This window comes from Aquarana catesbeiana, linkage group LG06 (assembly GCF_042186555.1).
Source record: "Aquarana catesbeiana isolate 2022-GZ linkage group LG06, ASM4218655v1, whole genome shotgun sequence".
NCBI classification, from domain to species: Eukaryota; Metazoa; Chordata; class Amphibia; order Anura; family Ranidae; genus Aquarana; species Aquarana catesbeiana.
In genome coordinates, this window is record NC_133329.1 from 100387338 (window position 1) to 100410663 (window position 23326).

General features: G+C 41.1%; 1 protein-coding gene across 5 annotated transcripts in view; it reads right to left on the bottom strand.

The window, feature by feature from the left end:
- The window catches only part of RBBP6 (RB binding protein 6, ubiquitin ligase), a 78224-nt gene that overhangs the window by 44744 nt on the left and 10154 nt on the right, over positions 1-23326 (bottom strand). For all 5 annotated transcript variants that reach the window (XM_073636526.1, XM_073636524.1, XM_073636525.1 and 2 more), the window contains exons 2-3: positions 16399-16498; positions 14129-14165 (exon numbers count right to left, since the gene is read on the bottom strand). In XM_073636526.1, the coding sequence (XP_073492627.1) occupies positions 14129-14165; positions 16399-16498 (137 nt within the window). The remainder of the gene's footprint in view (positions 1-14128; positions 14166-16398; positions 16499-23326) is intronic.

The window sequence follows — 23326 nt, forward strand, 5'->3', positions numbered from 1 at the left end:
TTAGAAAATGAATAGGCCTAATTCACACGTCTGTATTTCACAATGCAAGTTAACCATGTCATCTTGTCCTTTTCTACAAGCATTAAAAAGGTAAGAAAAATACAAAACACATTAAAAATGTACACATTTTTTATCATACATCCATTTTTTGACTAATTGAGGTACATTAGATTCTCTTATCAGTTCTAAATTTTTTTTTTTTTTTTTAAAGTAGAAGTTCAGTCAAATCCTAGCTATACTCAAACCTGCCCCTACCCCCATTTAAAGCCTCTTCAAACTACCCTGTAAAGGAAAGATGCATATACTTACCTATACAGAGGGCGCTCCGGTCCAGTCACATGATCTCTTCAGTGAAGAGGCGAGATCTCCCGACACGACTGCAAAGCCTGTCCGGTGACCTCACCCATAGGCTTAATATGGGGCATTTGTTGTCGACTGTCCCTCCTCTACACTGAAGCTGGTGATCATGTGACCGGAGCGCCCTCAGCACAGGTAAAATATATGCACCTTTTCTTTACAGGCTAGTTAGAATGGTCTTAGAATGGGGGTGGGAGCAGGACTAGGTATAGTTAGGATTGGACTGGACTTCCACTAAGTGTAAATGAGGCCTTATAAAATATTTTTTTTACCACCTTCAACATATAGAAAATTATAGATGGATAAAAAACAGCCCAGTAAAGTTTATCATCTTTGCTTGTTCACAACCTAAAAAAGGTCATTGAACAATGAGTCTTTCATCATCTTTCTCCTCTTCCAATTAAAGAGAAAACATTTATCCAATTGTCTCATAACTTCAGCAAAGTGGGGAAGGCGTAAAAGGGATTGCTATATAGAACCTGGAAGATTAGAGATTACTCATTTATCTAGCACAACACCACTCCTAAAATAGCTTTAACAAACTTGCAACATGCTAACCCATAGCATAGTAATGCAAGTTTGTTCCCATCTTGAGCCGCAAGCTTCAGTCTTGCTTTTCTCAACATCAACATGTTACAAGCTTAAGCGCCATACACACGGCTCGATAGAAACCGGCCAATTCGGCCTGTGTGTACTGCAGGCAGTCCAAGAGAAGCTGGCCATTCGGCTGTCTTCTGTCAAAGGGGCTTGACCAGAAAAGGTCTGCTGATCAGCATCCAATCAGTGCTCTCAGCCAATAGTGGAGTGAGCTGACCGGTGTGTTGTGGCGGGGCCGTCCCCCCTCTCAGAACACAATAGCTCATCAAGGGAGATTGTTGTACTAACATCAGACAGTTAGTACAGCATGAACTAGGCTTAACGTTAAATCAACCCTGTCACTATGCTAAACGTATTCAGGCAAGGCATACCTGTAAAAAAAAAGTGTAAACACTTACCTTTTCATGCCTGTGCTGCCAAACGCTGTTCCATTCAGAAGAAACCACTCAAGGAAATCTGCTAGGAAAGTGGCACTTCCAAGAATGTTGATGTTCCCAGTAGCTCTTGCTCACTCCTCATGCTAACCTCCATTTCATTACAAGAGGCAGTAGTGACATGGAGATCGGCAAGAACCACCAGTGAGACCTGCTGGGGGCCTCACAGACATCAGGGGATGATTTTTCATGAACAGTGTAGAGTTTAGCAGAATAGATGGCAGAAGAAAGAAATATTTACACTTTTAGACCTCTTGCACATGATACTCCTGTGTTTGAGCATCTACTTTTTTTTAGATGCCAGTTCAGGTGTTTTTTTGTATGTATTTGTGTACATTTTCACATTGTCGTTTTGTACAATATGCGCGCATGAGGCATAAATTACTGACCAAAAATGACAATTTTTTTTTTTTTTTTTAACTGAAGAATGCACGGTGCTTGTTTACTCTGTATAGATAGGCACGTTACAAATAATGGGCTGTATTTTAGCTCAGAAAAAAAAAAAAAAAAAGCTGTACTCAAGCTGCAGTGTGCAAGAGGCCTTACAGATATGCATTGCCTGGAGAAGTTTAGCACGGCAAAAGGGTTTTTTTAAGTCAACATTTCAGTAACAAAGCTTGGAAAGATTTACCTACAATGGGCCTATCAAAACTGACACTAAAATGGAACAGTTGCCATTAAAGTAGAATAGGCACATTTTTTTTTTTTCATTTTGGATAGAGCAAGGAAGGATTATAACCCCGGTGAGATTTTTCACCATCTGGGTCTCATTGCTAAAATATTCCTTCACTTCCTGTCCCATAGCCAAACCAGAAGTGAGAGGAAATCCTTGCAAATTAAGGTCTTGTTGCAGGGATATTCCCTTACTTCCTATCTTAGTGACATAGGTGGGTCAATTGCATGGAAAGTATAGGAAACATGAACACAGACAGCAAATAAAAAGTTCATGGGGGGGGGGGTCTAGCCTTTCCCTTCAATACTAAAGGAACTTTAGAGCCTGAATCCACAGGCTTTGGGCTTGCGCCAATGGAATCAGTTTAAGAGGCTTCTGAGATCATTGGAATAAATGGACAGGTGACTTCCTTCTGACCTGCTTCGAAGGTTTTGTGTTTCCTATAGATTTTTATAGGAATACAGAACCCAAGTGAGCAAGCCATTCGACGCAGGCCCATACGATGTTACTAAGATAGGAAGAGAAGAAAAACCACTTTATCCAAAGCTGAAAAAAAAAAAAAAAGGTTTTGACTGGAGATATCCTTTAAGGCAAATGCCCTTGAGCTCAAGTATAATTTAAACATTCAGAAATGTGGTTTAACAATGTAATTTCTACTAGTTAGACAAACTTCTTTGACTGCTTATGTTAAACAGAATTCAAAAGAAAAAAAAAAAAAGTTTTGGCCAATCAGACAAAGGTCAGTTGTCATAATATATTATTGTTCTTTAGCTCAAAGTGCTGCTACAAAACACATTTGTAGAGTCTTGCACATGTAAATAAAAAAATTAAATTACATTCTCTTCTACGAACTGGTAGAGATCAAAAATTAACAAGGGATAGGTTTAAAAGAGTAGAAAAACAAAATGCTATCTCATACATGTGCTGGACAGGTAGCAGCGGAATAAGAGAAAAATACGATCTGTAAATGTAAGCTCCATGCTGGTGTGTAGTTAAATGGGAAATAAAATTTATATATATATATATATATATATATATATATATATATATATATATATATATATATATATATATATATATATATATAAAATTCTCTCTCATCAAATCAGTAAGGCCTGGATATGGATTTAATATGTTTGTGTTCTATTATGTCCTAGATAAAAAAAATAAAAAAAAAACTACTTCACAAGAAACCTCTCAAAGTGATTCAGAGCTAGCCTTTCACCTAAAAAGGTAAAGAATTCATTTAACTTCACTGGCTTCACCTATATATATAATCACTAAATCAGATAAACGCTTACAAAACGTTGACATACGAAGAAAATAATTTTAATTAGAAAAAATGGTTGTATTATCTCCTTTTCCACAGATCTACTCATTTAATTTGTGTCAATAAGGTTACAGAAAATAAACGGAGGAGCCCCCCATTAGGAGCTAAAATGGAGCTCTGCTTTTGAGCCAATTTTTGTGTAAGTGAGAGGTGGCTTCTCAACTCCAAAAGCAACAAGCTCCTGCAATTGTCTATCCTATTGCTGTGAAACAAGTACATCCATTTAGATATAGCTGATGACATGCATCATAGCCGAGTGATCATACCAGTTGAAACCTACATCACAGAGGAGAGGTTTTAGGAATATCTCTAGGCAGAGGTAAAGGTCCAGATTTAGGTAATGTGGAAAACACCTAAATAAAATGCACAAACCGATTTGAAACTGCGGGGGCACATACGCGCACTATGAAGTACACAAGAGTCCAAAAAAAACATTAGAGATGCACCAAAAATTCTGGCTGAAAATTGTGTTTTCAGCATTTTGTAGAAGAGAGAAAAAGGTGCAGATAATGATGCCGAAAACGCATCAAAATAATAACACAGGTGCGTTATTGATGCATTCATGCTGCGTTTGCAATGCATGTCAACAGGGAGGTGCGTTTTTTTTTTTGTAACTGCCCATAACAGAAGCGCAACGAACCAGTGTGAAGACATGCATTGAATTTAAAGGGATGCATTTTTCTTGCGCTAAAGGTGCCAGCATTGGCTGACAAATTCATATTAATTTAATCTCATGCTCATATTAAAAAGTCAAATACAAATTTATAAAAAATATATATTTTTAAAAACTGTCATTTTCAGCCAAGTGCATCCTGAACTTTTGGTTTCTGTAGCAACATTTCCATTTTGTGCACCTTAATAAAAAAATAAAATAAAAAAAGGGAAAAGAAATTAAAAAAAAAAAAAAAAAAAAAGTGTGGGGGGCTGCAGATTTGGCAAGAACCTTTATATGGTTCTCACTGAACAGTTTTTGTACAGATTTAAATATCGACTTCCCCTATGAAAAGAAAAACTAGCAGCTAGACTAGCCTGACAAGTACATGACTGCAATGGCAAAGCCTCCAACATCCATGGTCACAGTAAAAGGATCTTAAAACGGTATTAAACCCAAAACCAAAAATATACTGCAGCTTCCCAATCATTATAGATGTGGTAGCTGCATTCTTTGGCATTTTCCCCTCTGTTGTCACCTGGTGATCTGGTCAGTAACACCACCTGCATTAGTGAGACAGCTCTGGAGGAATGAGGAGGCCACACAGCAGCACTGTCAGCCGGGGGAACAGGGGTATTGTTAAATGTATTAGCAGATTTAGATAAAATAAAAAATTGAAGCCAAACTATAGCTCACACATTATAATCAGTTACAGCAAAGGTTTTTTTTTCCCCTTTTGGGGTATGGCTAGGCTCACATTGATGCAGTGCGATTTCAATGAATTTTGTAGTGCGATTTGAAGGATAACCACTAGTGCGACTAAATCCATGTTCATCTGCGATTTGGATGCAGCTGAGATTTTGATCCCTCTCTTGAGAAACACAGCAGAGTCCTGAAAAACACACTTGAATTGCATTGTATTTGAACTCCTCGGCGCTTTCCATTCACTTATATGGGGCTCAAAATCGCACCACATTGTACCAAATACGCATCGCGTTCGCACTGCATATATGTGAAAGGCCTGCACAGAAACGTGTTTTCACTAGTCAAGTGAATCAATGTGTTCTAAAAAAGCATTCAAAATTGCATCAGTGTGAATCAGGGCTAAAGATTCTGCATGACTAAAAGCTTAAATGACTACTGTCAGTGTTAAGTGGGTTGTCTCTTCCACGTAAACTGATACATTCTGGAGTTTGTGCTGTGAAAAAACAGACTTGGCTGGATTACTAGATTAAAAAAGGAGAAAAAGTATGAAAAGGAAAAAAGCGGAAGCAACCATCACATCTAAGAGCTGGTAAGCTGCAATAAATTTTAATTTTTGGGGTCAATACTGCTTTAAGCTGCATAGATCTGCGATGCAAAACTATTTAAAGTGCACATGTACATTGACAATGAACATTAAGCCATTTACATATTCCTAATAAGCCATCCTGACCTCCCAAGCTGCTTTTAATGTGAGGGTTTTCTTTCTCAAAGATCCTTAAAAATCATCGAGACTCAAGAAAAGCCATTCTCAATTCTGTGGAACTCAAGGGTTCCCCTAGAAGTTGCCAAAGGGTCCTTGAGCGGTGGTAATTGACCCGCTGACAGATGGTGCCTGCATAGTGCTGGGACCAAAGTCACTTGTAAGAACCGCCTGTATGGCATTAGTGGTGTCTCTAAGTTACCAGTAAGGAATGGATTCTTCCCTCTGGCACATTCATCGTACTATCAATGGAAAAGTGCATGTCTCCACAGATCACCTAAAAAAGGGACCACTACACTGACCAAAGCAAATGGTTCTGGTGCCATTTCCCTTTCTGGCCATTACTAGATAAACTTATTTTAATGAATTTATTTAATCCACCTTGGGCGTCAGATACTCTGGAAATGCCACATTTATTAAGTATATGTACTTCTTACTGATCATACTAATGAACAAAAAGCTGCAGATATTTTTAGCAAGGGTTGTCCAAAATCTGCAAATAATAATTTCAAGTGTTCCTTTGAGGTAAGGAGCTTGAGAAAGGCTGCTATAGGAGTCTGGTTTAAGTGTTTTCAGCTTAGAAACACTTTCTGATTGTTTACATTAGAAGGCCAGAAGCCTGCCATGAGCTGGTGCAAAAGAAATAGGGAACGAGCTAATATTTAATTGCTGGAGTTATGAAATTTAAAAATTAAAGTGTATGTGTGGCCACATACAGGATCACTTTAAGTACACAAAAAATAAATAATTTTTTTTTTCAAAGAAAAATCAAAACCAAAAACTAAAAAGCCAAGCAGGGGTAGGCAACCTCGGCCTTCCAGCTGTGGTGAAAGGACAAGTACCATGAGACATTACAAGAGCCTGACAATCACAGGCATGACTCCTAGAGGCACGATGGGATTTGTAGTTTCACCACAGATGGAGTGCCGAGGTTGCCTACCACTGAGCTAAAGCCTTCTCACAGGGACAGTTCTGGCCATGAAGAACAAAATACATTGAACTTGAAGGTCAGCAAGAAAAACCAAGATCGAGGGGGAGGAAAAAAAAAAAAAAAAAAAAAAATTTTTTTTATTTATTTATATTATAATATATATATATATATATATATATATATATATATATATATATATATATATATATATATATATACACATATACACACTCCCCCTCGATAGACACACACACTCAGGTTACCATTAACAGGGGTAGATTAAGGGCCCCTTTACACCTTCCAACATTTTATGAAGCACCACGCTTAGGCAGCCTGTTAGTTCTAACAGGCTGCCAACTCATAGCAACAACATGAAGAACTGGACCTGCACATTAGCAGTTAACGCACAACAAGGAATAGAAAACAGCACCTCCATCAATTTTCTTTTTTTACTTCTTTTTTAATAGGTACAGCACTAGAAATTTTGGTGCACTACTGGATACTGTGCCTGTGCCTTGTGGTGCCATTCAATATGAATGGCACCACAAAGTACAGCCTAGAGTATGATGCCAGCCTTAAGAAGGTTCAAGTTATGAAAGTGCTGGAATTCTAGTAACTATTAGATATTTTTACTATACAACCGTAATCTTTACATATCACATTTGTGGGATCTGCTAAAGAAAAAGAAAACAAACAAAAACAAAAAACAAAAACAAAAAAAACAAGTGTTTGCATAAAAATGCTTGGAATTTGTTGCCTCAAATATGGGTGATTGAACACTAGTATCCATCTGAAAAGTATATCAGTAGGGCTTATCAGTTACATTTAAATGCAATAGACATTCCAAGAACACAAACTGCTAAATAAATTTTAATTTTATTTCAAAAACATGTGACTCATTGTATACACATGCTATAAAAAGACAAATTAAAATGCAAATTATTGCAAGAGAATGTTTAAAGACTTGCACAATATATTACAAGTTACCACTCAACAGGTTAAAAACGAAACTTAATCTGGGATCAATACAGCAAATGGTTTGCTTATTTCTACATCATAAACAGAACTGTGGACATTAACCTAAAGCTGTTAGTGAAATATACTAGCAGTAAGATTAAAAACCATTAACAGGATTACAAATGTTCCAAAGATGCAGAGATCAGAGTACCAGCAATTAACATTGCATAGAAGGTGGGTACTGAAAATACATTGGAAAGAAGAAGGCACTTCTGCGAATGTTATGTAGATCCAAAAAGTGCACAGTTTCTTTTGCTTTGCAAAAAATTATTTGACCAGGTTTTAATGGCAATCATAACGTAAAAAGAACCGTTCATAAAAGGAAAAAAAAAAAAAACCCTCTCTTATCTGATTGCAGATATGGTAGTTATCCCATTAAGGGATTTCCAGGAAAACTGGAAATCCCATTTGTTCAAAACCACATTGTACAGTAAATGTGCAGGCATTTTCTAGGAACATAGTACTGCAACTGTATGTCATCTATAGCACACCTGCTGGCCATAAAATATGACAGCTCTGTACATGAATTATGGTTCCCACTTGTGTCTATGTGATATAAGAACACAATGATACCCTGAGAAACAAGGAATTTCACTTTTTATAATCTTCTTTACAAACACTGGGATATGAAAAAAAATAAAAAAAGGTCGCCAAGATTTGTTGGTGTGGACATCGTGTTTATCTGTTCAGTCTTCCTGACTGCAGACAGAGCGCACCTTCAAGCAAGGGCATAAAATTGTGACAGACTACAGGCATGGAAACAGACAGATCGAAACAGTGACAGTATGGGACAGCAAGAATTTTTTCCAATTCTTTGTTGGAAACCTTGTCAAAATAGTTGGTCGCAAATTTTTTTTGTTGTGGTTATCAATTATGTTACCATTTCTAAAAACCGTACAGGATAAAAAAGGCAGATGGGTATTCAAGCAGTGCGAGAACCTTGCAACCCACAAATTTTATATATTGGAGATTAAAGTGGCTGTAAAAGGCAATTCTTTTAAAATAGTAAATAAATGAACAGGTTATACTTTCGTGCACAGAGTAGCCCCAGTCCTCCTCTAAGGTCTCCCGCCAGCACTGTCTGCTCCTCCACTTCTGCATGGGCCCCCCAGAGCAAGCCGTTTGCTATGGGGGTACACATGCGGATGAGCTCCCGAGCCAGGCTGTGCCCATCCATAAATGTACACAGAGCGGCTTGGTCCTGCCCCCTACCTCCCTCGCAGGATGTGACTGACAGCAGCAAATCCCCCTACCTCCCTCGCAGGATGTGACTGACAGCAGCAGGGGCCAATGGGTGCCACTACTTTCAGCAAAGCCTGTGAGAGTATGGAGAGAAGAGAGACCCCAGATGCACCCGTGCATATCTGGCACATTTTTTACCTTAATGCAGGGAATGTCTTACACTGAAGTACAGTAGCTGCTTATTTTACAACATTGTCCAAATTGTGACCATTTCTTTGAAGTAGCAGGTGGAACCCAAAAGTTCCTACTGTTCTGCGTATAGCAAAGTTATGACAGATTTCAAAGACATAAAATAGCGGTTAGTCTTTAGAAGCAAGCCAATGCTCATCCAATTCTGTCAATGTGTTTCGTTGCTTCCTGCCCACAGCTTGTTTATTAGGCCTCATGCACACTGGGAGTTTATCCAGCTCTTCTGAACACATTTCTCCTCACAAGAGAAAAGCAGCGTTAATGAACCTAAAAAAGTTGCATTTAGGTGCGTCGGACGTTTACAGTATTCATTTCAACGGCCAGAATATTTATTTAATCCCGTCACTAAAATGAATGAACACTCAAATGCTAAATGCGTTTAGGCGTGTTAACATGCAGTTAAACGCACCCGGAGTCTCCTGCCCTAACGCTCCTCACCTGAATGCAAATTTTGACGAGTTCAGATTTCTAGCCCTAAACGCATAGGTGTGCAGAAAGTGCTGGTCAGTGTATTCTGGGGTGGGGTGTTAGTTCCCCTGTCGGAATACATGTCTCAGCGGAAGAGATCCCCACATCAGCGTCACTTTTTCTGATGTGGGGGGGGGGTCCATTCGTTTTTTTTCATTTAATCCACTGGTATGTGTGTACCCAGCTATAGGCCAACATTGGGGCAAGCAGCCTCTAAGCTCTGACTATGCTCAGAAAACTGCCCTGTCAAATACAGTGATCTGAAGCCAACCAGCAAGGTTGCAATCATGTGATCACTATGAAAGCCAATCACAGCGAGTACATGGCTTTGTTTACACAGCTGTTATTGTACCTAGCAGATGGAGGCACTTTGACAGAAGTAGTTGGCAGGATGCAGCTTTAAGAATAGCATAGTCAAAAAGAAAAAAAGTGTTCAGAAAAGTATAATTAAGCGAATTTGTCATATTTTGTCCATCAAACAGTCCAGTTCACATTATCTGTTAAACTGTACTGCGTGTTAAGGCAAGCAACGTCATCGCAACCCATTCATTTTTAATGGGTTGGCACTCCACCTTAACGCAGAAAAAACATGATCTTTCTTAGCATGTGCATTGGTTACTACTATAACAACTTTGTGAATGTCTTAAAAATAGAGAAAATGCAACGCACAGAGCGTTGCAGTAACCACAAAGCAAAGATCTGCACGAGCCCTAAAACACTACCAAAATATTATGCATATACCCCTGAAAACTTGAAAATTATATAGGCAAAGTTCTAATCAAGATAACCAATGCTCCTAAAATATGGCTTGGCCATCAAGTAACCCTGGTCATGAAAATGTTAGGTACACAGAAAACTGCTTAGATTGTAAAGTCTCCTGTTTTCCTTTAGTAAAAAATAAACATGTCATACTTACCTGCTCTGTGTAATGGTTTTGCACAGAGCAGCCCCGAGCCTCCTCTTCTTGGGTCCCTCTTCAGTGCTCCTAGCCCCTCCCTCCTGGTAAGTGCCCCCACAACAAGCAGCTTGCTATAGAGGCACCCGAGCCCAGCCACAGATCCCTCTGTCTATTCAGACACAGAGCCGAGGCTCGGCCCCCTTTCTCTCCTCTTTGCCCAACTGACTTTGACAGCAGCAGGAGCCAATGGAGCCATGCTGCTGTCTCAGCCAATGAGGGGGGATCTGGGCAGCCAAGACACTCCTGCATCAATCACTGGATAGAGACGGGGCTCAGGTAATTATTGGGGTGCTGCTGCAAACAGAAGGTTTTATCTTAATGCATTAAGGTAAAGAAAACCTTCTGCATTTACAACCTTTTTAAAAAAGCATTTGCGGAATTGTGCAGACAGACCTAACAGAATATTTGCCTGATCCTGCCAATTTCAGCAAAACCAGGAAACCACTGTATGCCTATAACCAGAAAATGTCACTGCAGGTTTCCTCCCTGCTTTATATGCACAATGTAAGTGTGTATATCAGTACAACAATCAGAGACAACTGCTTGGTAACTGATCACACAAGACAATCAACTAATGTCTACCTTAACCACTTCAATACAGGGCATTTTCACCCCTTCCTGCCCAGGCCAATTTTCAGCTTTCAGTGCTGTAACATTTTAAATGACAATTGCATGGTCATGCAACACTGTACCCATATGAAATTTCAATCTTTTTTTCCCCACAAATAGAGCTTTCTTTTGCTGGTATTTGATCACCTCTACGGTTTTTAGTTTTTGCGCTATCAAAAAAACAAAAAAAAAAACAAACACTATTTTTTTTAAATTTTGCCATAATAAATATCCTAATTTAAAAAAAAAAATTCTTCCTCAGTTTAGGCCAATATTCATTTTTTTTTTAACCAAAAATATCGCAATAAGCATATATGGATTGGTTTGTGTAAAAGTTATAGCGCCTAAAATATAGGGGATAGATTTATGGCATTTTTATTATTATTTTTTTTTTTTTTACTAGTAATGGCGGCGATCTGCGATTTTTGTCAGGACTGTGGTATTGCGGCGGACAGATCTGACACTTTTGACACTATTTTGGAACCATTGACATTTATACAGTGATCAGTTCTATAAAAATGCACCGATTACTGTATAAATGTCACTGGCAGGGAAGGGGTTAACACTAGGGGGCGATCAAGAGGTTAAATGTGTTACATAGGGAGTGATTCTAACTGTGGGGGGAGGGGACTGACTGGGGGAGGTGACCGATCAGTGTTTCTATATACAAGGAACACAAAATCTGTCTCCTCTCCCCTGACAGGACGTGGATCTGTGTGTTTAAACACACAGACCCACGTCCCTGCTCTGTGACAAGCAATCGCAGGTGCCCGGCGGACATCACGGCTGCCGGGCACGCACATAGACTCCGGAGTAACCAGGCAGCGCGCGCCCCCTAGACGGAGGTGAAGCCGAGGACATCATAAGACGGCCACCCGGGATGGCAGAGCCACTTTGCGGCTGTCACATTACTATGCGCGAGATGGGAAGTGGTTAAACTGGAACTCTAACAAAAAAAAAAAACAAACACAAAATTGCCAACAGGCAGGAGTTTTAATGCAGAAGGGACATGCCACATCAGTTCTGTATTCTAGTTACTTCCTTGCCTGTCCTCACTGTACACCGAGCTGCACAGCTCAGTTTAGATGTTCAGCAATGCCAAGATGCCAAGTATACCCACTGTTACACCAATCCCAATTTTCCATACAGGACTCATTTTATAAACTGAGTAGTTACAGTAAGTAGCCTTGTAATTATAACCCAATCTACCAAACTCAAAACAGTTTTGTACTATTCTACCTAGCAGTGATGTAGCGCCACTAATTTTATACACCAAGCGTTTTACCTAATGTATAGCATGTTCTGTAGAACAATTTTACACGAATTTACAGTGCTGCAAGACAGATTGCTATAGGCCTCATTCACAGGGGCACTGAGGCCCATACACCATGAATGTACGGTTTGTTTACGCAGCTGGACAAGCCAGGTGCTGCATGCAGATAGCCTTTGCAAGTGTATAGGAACACAGCGGTTGCAAGAACGCAGGTGTGGGGGTTCCGGTGAGTGGAACCAAAATGCAGATTGTGTATGTTTGGGGTTGCTCACCCGCTGTGTCCATGTAGCCGCTGTCTACCAAAAGATCTACATGGGCAGCCTACAAGCAGCACCTGGCAGCTTCAGCTGCCAAACCAAGCTGCCAATCAATGGTGTACATGCTTAACACGTGTGAAAAAGGTCATAATATTGAAATTGATTTTATTTTCTACATTTAAAGTGGTTGTAAACCTACTTTTTGGACTTTTACCTATAGGTAAGCCTAGAATAAGGCTTATCTATAGGTAGTGGAAATATCTCCTAAACATGCGCCGTTTAGAAGATATTTCACTTGTAGCCCGTCGAAAATTCCAATGGCGCATGCGTGGGGAACAAAAACGAAGTGCCGTTTCTTCCCTAGCCTGTGCCGATAATCGCGGCTCCCGTGCGCATGCGCGGGAGTGACGTCACGCGGCTCTGGCAAATCACAGAGCTGGAGTCCGCGGCCCGGAAGGAAGAGGGGCCAGAAGATGGACGCTGCCTACACAGGGGACATAGCTGGATTCTTTTGCAGGTAAGTGGCACATAATGGGCTAGTATGCGATGCATACTAGCCCATTATGCTTTTCATTTGCAGGCTTTGCAGCGAGCAAAAGAGGTAGTAAAACCCATCAGGGATTACTTCCTCTTTAATTGGACAATGCCATGTAATTCAGTTTTGATACCTTAACAGCTGCAAATAACTAAAATTCTCAACACAAATCCATGACCGGATGTGTTAGATACTTTTTACACATGGCTGCAAGTCATGTCCAGAGCTCAGACCAGTGCACTGACAGAGCTTGGATTTCCAGGAAACCCGATTATCCAGGGCACTTGGATGACTCCATTTATCCCAAGAAGATTGTTAACATTGCTTTACGTTAATAGAGTATAGATCTTTGCTTTTTTTTTTCTTTCCATCTTTTATAAAAGGGAAGACAAACAAGGTGCTTCCAAAGACTATGTGGCTCTAGAGATTTGTCCAGCACTGTATTATTATGAAATATATAGCACTGCAATGTTGGACCCTGGGGACTGGCAACACACAGCAACTGCCTAAGCTAGGGTAAAAATGACTTGGCTCCAATGCTTTTGAGACATCACATGTGACAGACAATAAGGTGAGGCCGCAACCCAGTAGAGAACAGGTGCATTGAAAACAGATAATCTGTAATTAGTCAACAATATACTGTAACATCATCATTACATAACATGCTGCAAGAAATTCTTTCAAAGCAGAGAAAAAGGCAGTTCATAATAAAGATTTAAACAATACACATGTAAAATGATGTAAAATGTAAACAACCCAGTTTCATAATAGAAGTTTTATAAAAACTGACACATGTAATACTTTATTGTAAAGAAACAATACAAAAGACCTATATACAAACAGATCTTAAAGTCAAAACACAACAGAACATGACAGCATGTTCACACTAGTGACCGCTCATACAGACGGTACAAGGTCCTGTATAACAGGAAATCATTTTGCATTCAATATGAAATACAGCACCAAGGGGAAATGTGCACTTTCACAAAGAGCTCATCATTACCAGTATGCAAAATACAGTGGCTTTTACAAATTCACAGTTTCAACAGAACCACACAGAAAGAGGAGCAGGTGTGTGCCTGCACTTTAAAGGCTGGAGTAAAGAAGTATAAGGAAAAGGGTGATTGTGGGTTTTACATACTGCTTTTGATGTTCCACTCACTGGCTCATTACGATTTCTAGAATGCAAATGAGAAAAGAGCAAAGCAATTAGCGAAATCAATTCGCATCCAACATAAAGTAAAACAAAAAAATTCTGAGCATGTTCATACTGAACTGGTAGCTGTAAGGACTATAGGCCAGGTAGCACATCCATATGGCTATATGCACTCCCGGGTAAATCTCTTATTAAAAGATTTTTAGAAAGATGCAGAGCCCATCAAAACCAGAAGTCCCACTATATATTCAGATGCATACTTCTGTTACTATTTCAAAGCCCTAGATACACAGTAACAGGGTCTAAATACAGTAAACTAATGGTTGAAGCCTGGCTTCTTGGCCGGTCGTCTCTCCCCCCCCCCCCCTTCATGCTGGATCATGTTTCTGACAAAGTTCAAGTATTTGCTTAACCACTTCAGCCCCGGAAGATTTTACCCCCTTCCTGTCCTGGCACTGCGTCGCTTTAACTGACAATTGAGGCCATGCAATGTTGCACCCAAACAAAATTTGCATACTTTTTTCCCCCACAAACAGAGCTTTCTTTTGGTGGTATTTCATCAGCTCTGCGGGGGTTTTTTGCGCTATAAAACAAAAAGTGACAGTTTTGAAAACAAAAAAAAAAAAACAAAAAAAAAAACAACACTTTTTTTTTTTTTTTACTTTTTGCTATGATAAATATCCCCCAAATTGAAAAAAAAAAAAAAAAACAAAAAAAAAAAAACTTCATCAGTTTAGGAAAATATGTATTCTTCTACATATTTTTGATTAAAAAAAATTGCAATAAGCGCATATGGATTGGTTTGCGCAAAAGTTATAGTGTCTACAAACTATGGGAAAGATTTATGGCATATTTATTTTTTTACTAGTAATGGCGGCAATCTGCGATTTTTAGCGGTGTTGCGACGGACAGATCGGACACTTGACATTTTTGGGACCATTGACATTTATAGAGCAATCAGTGCTATAACTAGGCACTGATTGCTGTATAAATGTCACTGGCAGGTAAGAGGTTAACACTAGGAGGCGATCAAGGGGTTAACTGTTCCCTCAGTGTGTTCCAACTGTGTGGGGATGGGACCAACTAGCAGAGACGACAGATCACTGTTCCTACTTTGTAGGAACACACGATCTGTCTCCTCTGCTCTGACATCACTGGGATTTGCGGGTTTACACCCACAAATCCCTATGCTGGCTCTCGTGCATGCGCCCGCTGGCCACACGCATCGGGTCCTCCCGCTGTGCAGTGAGTGCACGCACGCCCTCTGGTGGCTCTCCTGGGTAAAGCCGTATATATACGGAATTTCACCCAGGAGAGCCATTCTGCTGCAGTTTATCTGCGTGAGCCGGTCGGGAACCGGTTAAGCAACCTATGACCAGCTGGTTGTGTGCTTAAAGAGCAAAACTGAAAACTATTCAGATACAATATTACAACTGGCCTAAAACTACATTCTAAACCTAACCCCTATTATACTCCCCCAACTATCCTGTCTCATCATCTCTATTGTCAAAAACCTCTCTTTCTGATATTTATCTAGCAAGCCTTACCAGTCAATAAGTTACACCTAAACAAAGGTGTCAGCAGTTGAAAGCAACCATAAACCACCCACCTTTGCCAAGGCAGACTGTGTAAGACAGCCCACACAGTGTTTACATTCAACCCACAGTTTGAATTAAAAAAAACACACCTTTAAAAAAAAAAAAAAAAAAAAAAATGGACCGGACCAGATTCCCCCATCTACAGATTAGAGAAAGATGTGGGAATCCTCCTGCTGGTCTATTGTACTCCGACAGTGGGGATGCGCCCCCCCCCATCAGAATACACTGATCAGTGCTGCAGTCTTTAGCCTGCGGTGATGATCATGCAGAGAAAATGTGACAGAGCAGTTGTACATAGGTCAATAGGCAGATCAACTTCTGCACAACCACAGTACCCATACATGGATCAAAATTCAGCCAGTCCCAGCTGTACCAGCTGCATTTCAATCCATGTATGGGCAACTTAGGTATCACAAAGCAGATATTATGATTAAAAAGGTGACAGGAGTGGAGGATAGATTTAAGCAATTAGATCTGCTTTAATTGCTGATCAAAATGTATTTCCAACAGCAACCCAATACGTTTTCAAACCCCCAAAGCATGTTGAGGGGAACATTGGAAAACTAGCCAGTCACTAAAAGCAGATGCCTAAATTTTCTTATGCAACATACTACTATATAAATACAACATAGTGAAAAAAATTACAACAGCACTTACACGACAAATGTTTTTGTTGTAGTTCTTACTCCACCAATAGGAATTCTCCTAACAATGACGGATGAGTTCTTAGGAATAAGAGCAGCTTCATCTGTGTACTCTATAGTGGTTAAAAAAAAAAAAAAAGTAAAGCATTAAGTACAATGACTGGAACAACTTCCGCATGAAACAAACTGGACACTTAAAAGGCTTGCATTTTATGAAACGGAAAATATTTAAAATAAGATACTCCTTAAAACATCTTCCCTTTACCAAAAGCTAAGACGCTTTTATGGAAGGTTTAGATTTTATAAAGACTGGGAAGCAACATTTAGCAAAATTTCGAAACTTGTACAACTCTCATCACCTTCAGCTGCAGGCAATTTGAAGATAGTTTGGCAATTCAATGTTCTAGTCATTTTGGGGGGGCCTGTCCTAACCTTACACATACATAATGATGCACTAAAACCTGCATTGACTAAGCGCTCTAAAGCACAGAATGTTAATTACTATAAATTATTTATTAATCTAGGAAATGGGACACTATTTTTTCACTGAAAGGAACGTAGTTATACTCCTGCTCTTTAAAGCAGGAAACTCAATAAAATTAGGTTGGTTCCACATTAAATACTCAAACAATTGAATGGACGCAAAAAGGTAAGAGGTTCATAGTTCTAGAAAGTATATTTCTGCCCTTAAGAGGTTTGGAAGTTACAAAATTATACAGATCCCACTAGTGCATGTGATAAAACATCCATTCCTATTTAAATATTAGGCAGGGTCTGTGCACTAATGTAAACTGTACAATGTACAAGTTTTAACATGTTACCGCTAAAGGCAGCCAAAATCCTTCATACTTGGAACATAAAGGCTGTTTGCGTTAACTATAGAATTTACAAGTAAAACCCAACAGATGGTTCTAGCAGAGCATTTTAAAGACCAGAAGTCGAAATGTAACCAATACAGTAAAACCTTGGATTGCAAGCATAATTTGTTCTGGAAGCATGCTTGTAATCCAAAGGGCTTGTAATCCAAAGGACTTGTATATCAAAGCGAATTTCCCCATAGGAAATAATGGAAACTCAGATGATTCGTTCCACAACCATTTATTCATAAATCCTTCAGTTTATAGTCCATATAAAAAGATTCTAGCAATGTGATTGGTTGTGTAACCATAAAAATGTCCATCCACAAATGGAAGCCTCCACAAGGGGGTTAGAAGCAAAATCCAGCAGGTGCTACAGAGTATAAAAGAGAAGAGAGGCGTCTAAGTGTAGCAATATGGTTACATGTAATGAAGGTCCAACATTCAGCAACTCACATGGTTGATGATTAAAACGGGCACATCTAAGTATGCAGACATCGGGGGTAAAGCTGTCCACATAGACCGTCCTCCGCACCACCGGCTCTCACTGCTGTCAGTCTGCAATCGTGACCAGGAAGACTACCCTGCAGTAGAGCGATTTGAAAGCGAGGCTTGAATGGCCCTTGGAGGGCAGCGTGGAAGTGACAACGCCAATGGCAGTGCGGGCGACGGTCTATGTGGACAGCTTTACCCCGGATGGCTGCATACTTTGATGTGCCGATGGCTTGGTTCTCACAGATCCGAGCGGAAAGTTGATGATTGTCAATCAGCAGCTCTCTGCTCAACTCCTCCTCGTTCATTGGAGCGCTGAGCTGTGGAGGGGTGGGGAGCGGCCCTCTCAGGCTCTCAGCGGCTCGCTGTGATGGGCATCAGTCCGGGCACCTGGCAGCACCCGGACTTCACTGGCGCGGTGCCTGGACTGATTCCAGGGACATCAGCAGAGAGCGGACTGAAAACGGGTCCTGTGACCCCCATAGGAGAAGCCCAGCCAAACAAGCTCAGGCTGGACTTCTCCTTTAATGGCTTCAATAAAACAAACACCAAAAGTAACAGAGGAGACATTTAGGGTTGGTACACTCATAAGCAACAATGTTCTAGAATAATCTAACGGATTACGAGACAGATGCTAGATGGGTGCACAGCTGTAACATATTTTATACACACATTTCAAGTCTACCCCTGAAAATCTAAAAGGCAACCAACAACCCCACATCTCTGCAGCTGAAAAAAAAAGCAGAGATATCAAAATTGGGGTACTCTGATGATAACCAATTGTTGGCCTCAGGAGTCGTATGTCACATTTCATTTACATACATAGCACAGGTGTGGCATCCCATACCATAGTGAACTTAAGGTGGGTTCCGGCCGGGAAAAAAAAATTTAAAGTCAGCAGCTACAAACACTGTAGCTGCTGACTTTTAATAAGCACACTTACCTGTCCTGGGTGCCCGCGATGTCGGCCACCCGAGGCCGACCAGTCCCTCAGGTCCCGGCACCGCCATTCGAACTAAGGGAAACAGGCAGTGGAGCCTTGCGGCTTCACTGCCCGTTTCCTACTGTGCCTATGTCACGCAGTGCTTTGTGAATGGGATGCGATGTGTTGTGGGACACACACAGTTCCCATAACACACCGCGCCCCATTCCCCAGAAGACAACGCGGGCAGAAGACTGAACATCACCGCGGCGTGGGAAGAGGTACATTAGGAAGACTGCCTAGCAACAGCCATTTCAGGTGAGTTAAAAAAAAAATTTTCCCTCCAATTTTTTTTATGCAATTTTTTTTTTTTTTTTAGGGTGGACCTTCACTTAAGTATTGCCTGTGTAAGAGACATTTAAATAGCTGCACAAGTTATTTTGTAATTCAATAGGATTAAAAAAGGGATTTCAATTTGAACCAACATTTAGAAGTCCCCAAATCTGTTAGAGATGCACCAAAATTTCGGTGTCTGAAAAATATCAGCTGAAAATGGGGGTCTTATAAAGGGGTTGCAAGTTTTAAATATAACCCCCCCCCCCAAAAAAAAAGACCTATAAAAACTATTGGATGTTATGCTATTGCACATATTACCAACTATAAACGACTAATATAAAAAAATAAACACTTTTGCTTATTTTTTTTCCCTTTCAGCACTTTAGTAGTATTTTTTTTGGAGGGGGGGGGGGGGGGTCACAGCACTAGAAAGGTTGAGAACCACTGGTCTATGGGAATGTTTGACCATTCTTCCCTGAGTTCCTTCCACTCGTACAGTATTAAAAACCCTTAGGCCCCTTTCACACGGGGCTGTCCGTTTTCACTACTCTGCTTGCTCAGCTGGGTTCGCTCCGTTGGTCCCCACTGACCCGCGGATGACAAGTCAGTCTCTGCACTCTGTGCAAGGATGGACCTGTCAGAGAGTCTGCTCTTCCCCATTGGGGGGGGGGGGGGGGGGGGGGGGGACTGGATCATTACAGACCGCCTGTCCGTTTTCATCCGATCCGCCAGACGGATGGAAAACAGGACATCCATCCGTCTGGATTTTGCGTATCGGATGTCAACAGATATGTCACAGCTGACATCCAATGCTCCATAGAGATGCATGAAGCGACCGTTCAGATCCGCCTGAAAAAACTGACAGGCAGATCTGAACGGTCCGCATGTGTGAAAGGAGCATATGGTACATTTTAGGATGTACTACTCTTTGTTCTGTTTTCTTGCTTTTTTTCCCCATCCTCTCTAGCCATCTTTCTTGTTCTTATTCTTTCTCTCCCTTTTTTCCCTTTGTTCCCCCCCCCCTCTTTTCCTCTCCCTTCAATGTATACTCTATTTTTATTCCTTCTCTTACTCCTTGGTGGGGGTGTAAGGAATGGGATGAGTGATGAGTGGCAGTGCTGGCGCGGAGTTGGGATGAGTGGAAGTGCTAACTTAAGCTGCTCTTGATCATCTGCTGATCTGAGAACTGTAGTGGGGACTTTTAATCACGGGCAGTGTTACTCACTGTGTCTCCGACTTTGTGGTGTCTCGTAGCAGTGACACCTATGCTGAAATTAGGAGATAGGGTCTCCTCCAGCCCCATCAACTTTACATTCCTCACCAGTCATCTGACCTCTAGTCTCTGCCCCTCAGCCATGCCGTGAACTGAATGGGCGGCTGCGAAGAGGCTGAGTGGGCGGCCACAGGCTCCAGGGACAGCCCAGCTGGGCGGCCACAAAAAGGCTGGGAAAGCAGTGCGGACTTCAGGAACAGCCCATTAAACTGTGACCCCTGCAAATCATCTTTCGACCCCCAGGTTGAGAACCACTGCCATAAAGCATACCTGTCATTGCTATTGCCGTCAAAAGGAATGTTTACATTCCTTTTGGACAATAAAAGTGATCAAAAAGCACCCCCGTCACCCCGTGCTCACATGCAGTGACTAATGCACACGTTAGTTCCGCACACATATGTAAACAGTGATCGCACCACACATGTGAGGTGTCACCGTGATCGTCAGAGCGAGAGCAATAATTCTAGCACCAGACCTCCTCTGTAAAATCACAAATGGTAACCTGCAAAGCAGGGTGGATAAAAATCAATTGGATTTTTTTGATTTGTATCCAATTTTTTTTTTAACAAAATGCTTTTTGATTAAAAGATAGTTTATAGGTATCTAAAGATAGTTTTCCATTTAAGATACATTCATAAAACTTTCCCGACCTTCATCCCTAAAAACGCACAGGGCCCCAAATGCTGGTACTACCCAGTACAATGTTCAGCCTGCCACAGACTGACAAGCTGTCCCCCTCTTCCTTCCTGGGCCAACTTTAGCTGGATGACCCCTAAATTATAGGATTAACCACTTGCCACCCACCATATAGCAAAATTATGTCGGCAAAGTGGTTGTGTTATCCTGACCGAACGTCATGACGTGGTCAGGATAACAAGGGGGGGGGGGGGGGGGGGGGGGCGCATCGCGGCGATCGTTGTTGAGGCGTGTCAGTCTGAAACACCGCAACTCCAATCTAGGTAAAGAGTCTTTAACGAAGACTCCTTACCACGTGATCAGCCGTGTCCAATCACGGCTGATCATGATGTAAACAGGAAGAGCCGTTGATCAGGTCTGTGCTGTTTATCAGCGCAGCTTCCCCTAAGATGCCTGCCCAGGACAACCAGGTATGCCACCCTAGACCACCAGGGAAATGCCAATTAGTGCCCAGGTAGCTGCCAATCAGTGCCAATGAAAAATGCCTGCCAGTGCCACCAGTGATGCTCATCAGTGAAATCAGTGCCAGCCATCAGTGCCACCTATAAATGCCCATCAGTGCCCACCATGTTGGCCTCTCCTCGGTGACGCCTTAGTGCCCATCAGAACAGCTTATCAGTTCCCATCAATTGGCCTGGGCAAGAAGGTGCAAAAGTGCCCTGTATTGAAGTGGTTAAGCCTCTGTTCACACAGAGCTGAACATGTGAATCACACAGGAACTGCAGTGAATTCCTGTGCCATTCACATGCGATTCAGTGCGGTGCGATTTGAGCCCATTCATTTTGAATGGACTCAAATCACACCGCATTGCCCCAAGGTAGCGCAGGAAACTTATTTTGGAGCCAAACATGGTAACTTTATACCATGGGATCCAATGCGGGCAAACTTCCTTTTGGGTTGTGGTCAACTTTGTATTGACACCTGCAGCGGATTGCAAACACTGTGTGAATGCGGTTCGGGAAATGCACAGGGACAACTGGGTTTCCCGTGTGTGTGAACCTAGGCTTACCCTAAAGCCTCGTACACACGATCAGATTGTTGGCAGGATTTTATCTATTGACAGACTGTTGTCCTAAAATCTGAATGTTTGTACACTCCTTTTGACAATTGTTGTCCAACTTTCTGCCAAAATTTTTAATTTTTGGCGGACAACAGTTGGTTGTCAGATTTTCTGATGGTTAGTACACAAGTCTGTCACACAAAAGTTGAAAGCACAAATACGCATGCTCACCAAACACGAATCTAGCAGAAAGGGTCCAAAAGGGTGGCGCTCAAGAGCTGAAATTCCGCCTAGTACGTCACTACGTTCGTGTTTGTTGGCCGACAATTGTGTACCGTTAGTATGCATGAAAAGAACCAGGCACACAACCTTTTGACAAAAATCAGACGTTCAGTTGGCCAACAATTGCATCCTGTGTACGAGGCTTTACTTTCTCTGCAATAATGGTTGCCACAGTAAGGATATGAACTAAACCCCCCCCCCCCCACACCCTTATCAAAAAAAGTTTCTGCCTCTACATGTACACACTTTAAAACCACCCTTCCTCTGACAAACTTATCTGTACTCACGCAAACAATCAAAACAGGTTTATGATTAAGCTGGCAAGTCATTTACACATCGATCCTCACTTATGAAATCATACTATTGTATGAATCATTCAAAAAAAACGAGAAACCTGTCAACAGGAAATGACAGAAGAGTTTGGGTGTAACCAATTTTAAATTAAATTAAACACCCAAACACAATCTATAAGGATGGTTTCAGAATTGTGCCAAATTGAAAAAAATAAAATCTAACCTGGCCTAAAAGGACCTAAGGCAACAACCATAATGAGTTGCATTCATCTTGTTGTGATGCAAGTACCTGTTACTATAAACCCCTGTACCATTGTGGAACACCCTGCATTCTAAGCTCAGGCTGTGCAAAGGGGGGTTTGTACTTCTCTACAAATCAAGAATAATGCTTGCTCTGAAGGCCATGATTAAACTGGGAAATGCCAGACCCTGTACTGCTTACTGAGATTACTAGCATTTGATAACTAAATGGCATAAGGAGGAGCTTACCATCAGGGGTGTAGCTTAATCTTGACTCAGAGAGAAAAGTCAAGGCCCTGTGCACAGCCAGTGTTTACGATGCAAGTGTTGCCACAGGGATCAAATTGAAAAAAGTGATAGTTATATTTTTTAGGCAAATCCAGCTTTATTTTGAAAAAAATCAGCAAAATTTTAATATTCTCATTTGATAGAATGGGGTAAGGTTATAAGTGAGATTGCAGTACTAGAACCATATCCGACCCCTTGGCTGTCACTATCCAGCCCTCTATGCATCAACTGTCAACATCCTTACCAAGGAAGGACAGGCTCA